Consider the following 11468-nt stretch of genomic DNA (forward strand, 5'->3'; position numbering starts at 1 on the left):
TATATATATATATAAATTGATAGATAAATGGATATTTCATTTTATTTAAAAATAAATTAGTCATTTTAAAACTTTGTATCATGCAATCTGTTAATAACAATTTTCATTATATAAATACAATTATCAAAAAAATATTGTTATTTCCAATTTTCCCAATATTCAAAATCACAATGCAGAAATCTTTATAATAGTAAAAAGCAATAGTAATCACTTCAATTTTAGGAAATGGAATGCTTTTAAAAGACATCCGGGAATCAAAGTTATAGAATTATTTTTTTTTGCATAAAATCTAAAATAGGTATATTAATGAGACAAAATCGCTTGTTAATCATCCGAGTAAAGCCATCCTTAAAAATAATTTCAATAATTATGTTAAAGTATTTAGAGGATATATTGCCAGGCTTTTTAAGATTTGAATTTATCCCACAATTAACTTCCTTTAGATCAAAACTATAACCTTGATTTTAGTTCTCTTTAAATACTCTTCTCGTCCGCATATTCCAACAACTTTTTTGAAATTCTCAGTTCAGATGACTGATTTAAAACATTTTAAAAATGAAATCTGTTCTAAAATAATATTTCATTCGTTGAGCTTTTTACTGTGGTCATAGCTCAAAATGCATCTTCAAGAAAATGGACACACCTTAAAATTTTCAATGTTCATTTCAAATTTAGAATAATATCTTAGATTAGAGAATAATCTATACTGATTAGAGAATACTGGGTTGTTCAGACTGGACTTTTCAAAACCGATAATTTATAAGAATGTAATTTAGACAAATGAACGTCATTGTATTACTTATTTATGTGGATCCATTAATTTATTATCCATTAAGAAAACAACAAAAAAGTTTGAAAAGCGGAATCAAATGTAATTTCATAATATTTTAAGTTTATTTTTGTTTAAATATGTATTTTGTGCAGATAAAAATCTCACCAACGAAATATTAATCGAAAAATATTTAAAGTTTACTTAAGATAAAATATTTTTTAAATTTTCCTTTTTTTTTGTAAAACAAACTTTTTTCTTGAAAGTTGCAAATTATTTCTGAAATTAAGCTTCCATAAAGCATAATTACAAATTAAGAGATATCATGATAATGCGTATGCACTTCATCAATTTTAGTATAAAGCAAAACATACTGTTATAAAGTTAGTTTATCCAGAGAATTGTTTTTGTATTTAAGTAAGAAATTTTCCTTTTTCTTCACTTAAATATTAATTTGTAACTCCAAGCTTTTAGATATTTTTACTTCGTTTTTGACAAAGATTTTATTAATGCATATAAATTATGATATTGAAAGAGCATTGGATATATTTTCAATTATTAATAACATATCCTTATGCTCAAAGGCAATTTACGTGTTCCGATAATATAACTTAATAAATTCATCGTCCAATCTTTCCAATTATTATTTTTTTCGTATTTCTCATACCTACATAATTTAATTTTTGTATTCTTTTAGGTGCTAATAAAGAGGGAACATTTTTGGACGAAGCATTAATTTGTTCAACAGAATACAAATTTTACTGCTCCTGACAAAACTCTTTTTAACACCTCGCAACCGGAATCTATAATAAGGACAATTTACACTTTTGTTGGAATTAAAAAACTTTTTGCGCAGCATCTCTGAAAGTACAAATATTTCTGTGGAATTATTAAAATGAACTTGAACTTGAACTGTAATGAACTTGAATTTAAATTGAACTTGAATATCAAACTTGAACTCAAGCATAATGAAACAGAATACTGTGTAAACATAAAGAAATATCATTTTGTGCCAATGCAAAAAATGTTTCACGGATAACTTATGTTAATATTTCCTGAACATTTTTTAGGCAAATTGTTTTGTGATTGATCTTTAGCCAATATAATAAGGGTTATGCAAAGAGAGTCTTATAAATGTAAATGTTTTAAAATTCTTTCTAAATGAATTTAAATGTATGTTAAATTTCTCACAACATTAGTTTCAGGAAACGAATCTTTTTTTACCAGTAACTGATTTGAGTGAAATTGTACTATTTTTTAATTTTTCCAAGACGAGTAAACTATTTTTGTTAAACAACAATGACGCAGGAGAACAATTTTTTTGTACCAGAACAATTCTTTTTGTTCCACTTCTACAAATAGTTAATCTTGTTTAACTTAAATGTGTGAATTTCAAATCTAAATTTAGATTTGCTTCTAAAGGTACACATTATTTTTTTCATAAAATACATATATTAGTCTATTTTTTGCCGAAATGTACATGTTTAAAAACATTATAACAACAGTAGGTTGCGTATATGTCACGGCAAACGTTTAGGTGAGTTAGAGCACATCATCAGGATGGAATTTTTTGCAAGAAACCATGCAGGAAAATTGTTGACGTACGCAGCTCGGGGGGCTACCCTATCATATCGTGTTCAGAGGAAACAGGTCATCACAGGGATCCGCTCATAGTGGTGCATGATGACATTATCTGCCATGGGTTTCTATGAAATTTTAATAACAATGGTGTAAAACAAAATTTACGTGACTCCCTATTAAAAATAAAGTTTTTAAGAAAATAGTCAGAAAATGTCATTTCCAAAACGTAACTTGGAAAGATACCGATTTGCAGATTTTAAAGCAGTGTTATGATAAGATCTGTTAAAAAAATCTCATGCAACAGAAAACAAAAAAAATTGCTCTCCAGTGTAATTTATGTATTCTACTCTTTTAGGATAATTATTAAGCTTCTAGTGTATTATTAATGGAGTTATAAATCAGCTAATAACTTTATTTTGATCCTTTACAATAAATTTTAACCAAAAAATGCCTTATATATTTTTTAAATTAATTTATATTTATCTCACTAAATAAAATGTAACAATAGCAGTTTTGATATTTAAAAACTATTGTATATTAGATTATACATAGCATTGTTTGAATCAGATCTTTAATGTTTTATGGCTTTTAAACTGTTTTCAGAGAAAGTTATTTATGTATACAAGGATCTTCAAATTTGTTTTCAGTATTTTTTTCTAAACGTAGAGTAATATAAAAATAAATTTATTAGAAATCTTGGATAAATATTTAGTGTTTTTAAGGTATCATGAAAATTCCCACTCAGAAAAAAATTAATTGGGAAGCATGGAAATTTTTACCAAAACTCTTTGGAAATGACTTTTGGTAAAATTTACTGTAAAATATAATTTTTTAGCATGCTGTTTGGTGGTAAATGTAATAAAATTTCGTAATTTTATCATTACGCTTTCAGGCGTTATGCTTTAAAGCAAGGTATAAAAACCATTTGTATAGATTAAAATTACTTTTCAGTTTTGCGCTTTTACTAAAGGTGTGGTAATAATAATTATGGCTTTAATAGCAGAATTTTCTACAATTGTTACTTTACGAATTGAATAATCACCAAAGGAATGATTTAAATACTATATTTATTTTGAGCTAATAAACAAAATAAAGTGTTATACAGTGTTTCATATTAAATCGATGTTCACTTTTTCTGAACATTCGTTTTTTTTTTTAATAGCAGCTTTTCTATCATATAGCAGTAATTGGTGCTATATCATCATTTGTTTTTAATATTTTAATGTTTGGTACAGATTTTAAACTCTTCTTCAAATATGTATGAGACATATTTATATATGTAAGCAATGTTCTTACTAATTTACTTTTTATGTATAAACAAAATATAAGTGTTATTGTATTGTAAGTGAATAAAACCATCTGTGTAAAATTCTTGATTCTTAAACTTTTCATAAATTTGTTGTCTTTAGACTATCTGAAATCTGAATTATAATTTAAATTAAAAGTAAGTATACAGTTAGAAATTAAAAAGGTTGGATTTCATTATCGTTATACCTCACGTTATTCAGACTTCACAATTTCATGTCTAGCAATTTTCAAAATTTTATTACACTTTGTTCCGTTTCCGAAAAAAGAGCTTTCTAATAATGTAATAGAAAATCAAAAATATTTCGATGAAAGATGCTTTTTTTTGTGGTATTATTTAACCAAGAAAATTTACTAAATGAATTGCCTATGCAAAAACAAGAACCATTTTATATTATTTCGTTTCTCTTCATACTAATGCTTTCTGATCTTTTGAACCCTTTTTTCAAACTCATGTTACAGTTTTAAAAATTGATTTGCATTTTGCTAAATGAAAATATTTTAAAGGTTCATTCATATTTTTATTTCTCTTCAAAACTGTAGTTTTGAAGATTAATCAAAACTAACCACTGAAAAGTGAATAAATAAAATTCGAAGCAATGAAGTAATATTTTAAAATTTATATTTTCAGCAAATTATCGAACTTTAACCTAAAAGCAAACATTTAAACTTTTAATTCATTATAATATTTACTGCGAGTTTCATAGTAATCACCCTTAATACATATTTTTAGAATGTTTAATTTCATTAAAAGGTGAAAGATTCGCTAGATTGATGAATATGAAATTTTTTTAACTTAAACAAAAACAACTTTGAAACTTTCAATTCAGAATAATATGTATCGTACAGGGTGTTTCGTCACCACCACCCTTATTACATAATTTTTAGAATCTTTGTCAGAAAGGAAATCATTAATGTACACGTTTGGTTTAATCGGTTAATATTCATCAAGGGCTGATAAATTACTACTGAGGTTTGAACACGGTAAAATTATTTTCATTTTGTGTTGAAATTTGAAATTGTTTCTAATAACCATCATTCAACTCCTGTTCTCTCTCTTTAATTTCATATAAAACAGAACTACGTGTTTTCAGTCACTACTTCACCAGTAGTGATTAGTGATTGGTTAGACTTCGAAGGAATTTTTGATCTCCCTGCTTATATTTAAGCAGGGAAATCAAAAATTCCATCATATGTAAAATCCTCCTCTATCGTCATTCCATCATCATATAACTGCACATGTGATCCAGAATGGTAGACTTGTTTTTATAATTTATGTGCCATGAACTAAAAAAACCTAACTAATATATTAATTAGCAATAAAGTAATGTGAACTTGAGAAAGCAATGGAAAACTGCTTGTTGGTTTTTTAGACGTTTTATAATTTAACTTCATTAATTCAAATGAAAGAAAACCGATTTTGATGTTGCTTTAGATATCTTTTAATGTAAACTACTCGAAAACAAAGATATGTACTAAAAATCAGAAATAGGCAAATGTAAAATCTGAAATAGACTTTTGAAAACTACTGATTGCCGGAAATATATGGTAATAATTTTGTGCGGTAAACTGACTAATGATTCTGAAATTCAACACGTTATTTATCTCTAATTTAGATAGGATGATGGTCTTGTATTTTACATGCTTCGAAAGATATTACTGAATAGAGCAAATATACACCATCAGCTTATTCGTTAAAATTAAATAAAACTGCAGCACATTTAGAATTTTTCCCCTGCGTCTTCACTTCTATGACAGTTGATGTCGGTTGGAAGGAAAAAGGCTTTTCAATAAAGGTCAGTGGTGAGCTATATTTTATTTTATAACTGGTGATGATCAGCAGACCCATGTTTGGGTTTGCGGATATCAATTTTCAAACAGACTTGTAATTTTAAACCCCAACGAGAAGATACGAGAACTCTTGGATCAAGCATTGGGACAAACTAGACTTTTTGGAGAACTTTTTGATGGAATTATTTCGCGTCAGCGTTACATAAAAAAGAAAACAACGTAAGCCTCTTATAAATAAAAGCATAAAAATAGTGTGCATAATATGTATGTTTCATAAATAACGATCGAATTTGAATATTCCCTATGAAGACAAATTTTATTGCTGGAAAATTGCTTCACCTCTTTGCCTATTTTTTATAATCAATCATTTAAACATATATGAGTATGAAAACATTGTTGAAAATATTAAAAAGGACAAATATGTTATAATTTACTTGAAAAATCCAGAAATAAGAGTTTTCCTAAAGAATATCTAATTTTGTGTACTTCAGCTTGATTTAATAATCAGAATAAGGCTTAATTTTACTCAGAATAAAGCATTTTTATTTCATTACCTTCTTCACCTTGACCTTTTTTAAATCCATCTGGTTTTTCAGATCTTATATATAGACCATTGTTTAAACTTATACAGCTTTCTACATATAATATAGTATGTATACAGCTTTATACATATATTTAAAATTTCAAAACAGATATTTCGACGTCATAATAAAGTCAAATCAAGACTAGAGGAGGTATCTAAATATTCAAGTATGCCTTTTTTTTTAACTTGAATAACGCAAAAATAAGAGTTAATATTTAAGTTTATTTATTTCAATATCATATCTACAAAGAACAGACCAAAAAAGAAAGGAACTTGTAATCTAATTGCATTCTTTTTCAAATCAAATGTACGATCAATAGAATTCTCATGCAACAACTTCACATCGTCTTTCGAATTAGGAATTCCAGAATGTCAGCATCAGGTTAGAACTCGCTTATATCACCATTTCGTAGCAATTAATATAAGTGTATAAATAAAAGAACAAGTTGGCTGAAGCACAGTCAATTAGAAAATGCTCCTGCGCTTTAAATAAAATAAAACTACATGCTAACACATATCCTAGGGATTGAAGATGCTACCAATAAAACTAATTAGATTTGTCGAATACATTAAGACGAGACATATACAATAAAGATTTTCGAAATTATTTGTATCTCCTTTTACATATGTTTAGAAATATGTCGAATTCATAGATGTAGTCAAATTGGCCAAATTTCTGAGGGATAGGTACCTAATTCCTTAGCATTAATTTGAGTCTAATTAATCTATTTTCATGGAAATATTTGAGTAAGCTTAAATAGTTTCCAATTGAAATTTATATTTAAATTATAAAAATACTTGTTGAATACCCGTTCTTCGTACGAGGTAGGAAAAAAGAGTAAATAATCAATAAAATGGTATTTATTAACAATACAAAATTATGCACAATACTGAAAGGCATATGCTGACATAATAAATGAAGCTAAAATTTTTAAACTTTTTTCATTTATTACTTGTTGCAATGTTATTCATTTAAGCAAAATAAATTTCTAGAAGCTCATCTCATCAAAATAAAAATTAACTAAGTTCATTTGGTATAACGCTATTGCTCAACGCCTACTCATTCGAGTCGAAATTAATCATTCTTTCCTGTACTCGTCCTTTTTGGGAGCGTTAAAAATTCCTACTACTACAGTATCATACATGACAATACTTTTACTTTCATTACAAGCAACGAGAGGGAAAGGAAAAAGTGCAAATTTTTACATGTTCAAAACATTTAAAGGTTTTCTCAAAAAAACTTTATTTTTCAAAAAAAAATTCTTTTTTTTTTAATTTATAAATTAAATTTATAATTTAAATATATAATATATTACTTTGACAGTTTATTTCGTTTCATTTAACTGTATTGAGGATTGGTTCTTTTGAAGGGTTAGCCTGAATTGTGCAGAAAAGTAGAATATGAAAAAAAAAATTCTATATGAATCATTTGCGATAACGTTAATTTATGAGGTGGAAGAATGGAATTGTATTTATCAAAATGTTTTGAAGAAAAAGTTTTAGACGGCGGGGGATGTCCGTTCAAATAACTGCAACCAAAACATTTTGATGGTATACTATTCCAGAAAAATAGCTCATCGATCCTTTAAATGTTTGAAAGTTCCAATTGTCCTAAAAGTCTACTGAACGCCTTGGAAAAGAGAGGGCTTGGATTATTACGAATTTGAATGAAACTTTAATTTTATTTAAATAGAGAAGCTAGCAAACATCACTGATAATTTCTTTTAAGTGTTTGGAAAAGCAGAATCATTTAAAATTTAATTCATAAAAATAACCAAGCTAATGAGAAAAAAATCATTATTCAAACGTTGCTCCCGAACGAATGAACAATTGAAATTTTCAGATGATTTTGAAGATAGAGAGCGGGACGGGGCTGAAAGATAAATTATATATCCCATACAACCACTGTTTACATTTCAGGATGATGTCACAAATGTTTCAGGAGTTATAAGAGAGACACACAGGTAAATTCTCCATATTATTATAGTATAGTTATAATTTGAAAATCCACCCCACTTTCCTCCGAAAAATTTTTCTTTAAAATCAAATTAATTTTAGGTAAGACGCTACGAGAATTATTTTTCTCTGAGTTTTCCAACCATTTTCTTATGAAACAATTGCTTAATTTTTTTTTGCATAGAAATTTCCATCATTTCAATGTTCATCAGCATTCTATATCAAAACAAAATTGATTTAATTTTTAAAAACGAGAAATAATTAATTTCACACAATCTTATAATCAAAACCCTTTGGATTTTGTTGCTACTTTTATATCATCAAGAAAAATAAATCATCAAAGGACTCTAACGAATTCTTAGAATCTTTCTCTAAACTTAAAAACTTAATAAATCCGCTTACCCGGGACCAGTGTGTTAATTAACTTATTTAAAAAAGTAGATTTTTTTAGAGAAAAAATGCTTTGTTATTGACTTAGCATTTATTAATTATTTCCTATAATAAAGGACCTAACATTCCCTTTATATTTTTTAGCAATTAGCGGCAAATTTTTTCGGGTCTATGCGCGCATTATTGAAATTATTTTCTTACATTATTTCAATTGCATATGTTTCCAATGTTAATGACATATTATTTACTTACTTACTTTTTTATTACCATTCTTTGAAAATCAAAATTTCCTAATTCTACTCAACTGAAAAAATAATTGATGAGTAATATTTAATGTTGAAATGTCTCCAATACTCGTAAACTTTTTTGATTCTTTTTCCGAAGATAAATAGATAATTTCAGGGCTAATCTGAGTTTATGAGGTTTTCCCACCGGTAATATCTTCATTTTTGTTGAAGAAAACTCTAACAAACTCTAATAAATAACGTTCGAATTTCGAATAAATGAGTTTTATTCTTATATTTTAGATCAATACTTTTGCGTAAGTATCATTAGCGAAAAAATTGCTGTTTTTTCTATAATCCTTTACAAATTGGATGATCAGAAAGATTAATAAAGTCTTTTTTGCATTTAAATAATTAGTTGTTTCTTGATTTACATAAGTTAAAGTGAGTAGCTTTCATCAAAGTTTCAGTATTATAATTACATATTATCGATAGAAGATTTTTAAAATAAGTAAAGAACAGGCCTTCACTAAAAAAAATTCGTTATTTAACAAGAGATTTAGATAAAATAAATGTAAAACTTTAATGTAAAACCTAACACTAGTGCAATTATTTTTTTATCAATTTTAAGTCTTATAAATTTTGAAAAAATTGGTGTGTAGAAGAAAAACTTAGAGCGTTGTAATAGTCAGTTCCCAGTTGAACTGCAAAAAGTGCTGATTTGGAAATATTTCATTGTGCTCTTTTTCTATTTATAATATTTGTATGATTCAAGTCTTCAACATTTCAAAAAATAATAATTTTGGCATTAAAAAGCTTTTTTGGTGTTTCAATTTTCACTACCGAAAATCAAAAATATTAGTATTTCAAATTAAATAAAATGGTTAATGGTGTTATGGTTACTTAATTATGGTTACTTTAACTTTATTGGTTTGAAATTAATGAATTGAAGAAAAGAAAAATTCTGAAACAATATGTTTGAAATGAAAATCTTTTTTATTTCAAATATTTTTAGCTTATTGAAATGAATCAAAATACAATTTAAAAATAAGCTAAACATCAGGTAAACAAAACAAAGTTTGCAAGAAAATAAAGTTCAAAACAATTTGAATTTCAGTTTCACATGAAGTTCGCTTTTCAAACGATGAGCTAAAAACTGAAAAAAGAGAAAGAAAAATGATAGAGGAAAGGTAATCTATCGCGTTGAGTCCCAAGAACAAACTAAAGAGAAAAATATAGGTTCAGCAACAAAATAATGATTTCATGAAATCAAAAATGCATGATACAAGAATTTTAAAAATTTCGAGTATTCCTCCATTTTTAGAAATTTACTTGTCGCAATAACTTCACATTAAAAAATAAATTTGCATTGCAAAAACCTTATTTAAATTCATAGTTGTAATTTAGTCTGCAATTATAAAATAAATCTGCAACACCCACAACCGATCATCACTAGTTTTGCCACCAGGGGGCGATATAGAGTTTCATGATCTTAAGAATATTAAAAACTTGTGATAAGTCTCAAAAGCTAACTATTTTTCTTCAAGATTGAATTCTTTTAGTTATATATATGTAATATTCTACTTTACTTTCAGAAAGCTTCATTTTAAAAAAATAGTGTGCTTAATGTTCACTTTGAAATAGATTTACTTTGAGTTGCTAACATTTTTTGATGTTTGTTTGTTTATCATTAAGGTGAGTTTAAAATATTTTCTTTTAGGGGTCACAAATGAACGTTATGGGCCCTTCCTCTCAACTTAAATTTACATAACTTGCCGATCTACGTAACTATCAATTTAAATCTGCATAACTTTTTCCTTGCTCGTTAATTTTTTTTTACATTGTCTCAGACATTTTTTAACAATACCCAAGTAGCACATAATGTTAGATAATATCAGAAAACCGGCAAAATCTAACGTTATCTTGCACAACTTCTAATATTAGAAAGATACAAAAGGTCGCTGTTTGCTCAGCCTTATATAATATTAGATTCTATACAAACTAATATTATCTAGCGTTCGCCATAATATTATTTTGCATTAGTTTTTATGCTATATAATATTAGATTTTGTATTTTCTGATATTATTTTGGTTTGCTTTTTATTTTTTTTTTGGAGTAAGCAAGAGGAAGATATGGATAGTAGTAGAAAAATTCGGCGATATAATTTACTTAATTTTCTGTATTGTTGTGAAGCAATAAAACATAGAACAATAGTTTTATGTCATTCAATGCATTATTTACTTAGCAATACAGAAATACTAAATAAAGTTATATCAGTGAATTCTGCTACCTTCCATTTTTCTCCTCTTTACTCCAAAGATAGATTTTTTTGAATATTTCAAACTTAATTAGGAAATATTTTATTGCAACTTTTATTGATATTTTTCTTTTCTTCATACAATGGGTTTTAAAGCAAAATTTATATCATTAATAATTTTCAAGTCTTTCAATTTAAAATGTACTCTTAATTTTTTAAAAAAAAAGCCTATTTTATCAAAAGCTCAATTGAATTTGTTAGTTTGTAATATATATATATATTAAAATTTGTAATTTAAGCCATTTGTAATTTTACAATTATCAATCATTATTTATATTCTGAAATTGTAAATTAAGAAAACCACACTACATAATTGCTAAGTTAAATTTACATTTGAATTGAGTTGAAAATTTACCTTAACTTTTTTTTCTACTAGTAAATAACTAAGTTATTCATTTCCAAAAATATTAAAATTAAATTATATCTCAAATTTTTAAATTGTTATTTTTTGTAATAACTGACACAATAAAGAAAATTGAAAAATATTCAAATTACTTATTTGCATAAATTATTTCACTTCTTTCACTGAAATTAAACAGAGAAATACTTAC

General features: G+C 26.3%; 1 protein-coding gene across 1 annotated transcript in view; it reads left to right on the forward strand.

The window, feature by feature from the left end:
• The window catches only part of LOC107443962 (octopamine receptor beta-2R-like), a 10972-nt gene extending 9432 nt beyond the window's left edge, over positions 1 to 1540 (forward strand). The window contains exon 3 of the mRNA XM_043055904.2: positions 1467 to 1540. Coding sequence (XP_042911838.2) covers positions 1467 to 1540 — 74 coding nt within the window. The remainder of the gene's footprint in view (positions 1 to 1466) is intronic.
• Positions 1541 to 11468: the final 9928 nt, after the last annotated feature.

The sequence above is a fragment of the Parasteatoda tepidariorum genome, chromosome 7 (assembly GCF_043381705.1).
Source record: "Parasteatoda tepidariorum isolate YZ-2023 chromosome 7, CAS_Ptep_4.0, whole genome shotgun sequence".
Lineage (NCBI taxonomy): Eukaryota > Metazoa > Arthropoda > Arachnida > Araneae > Theridiidae > Parasteatoda > Parasteatoda tepidariorum.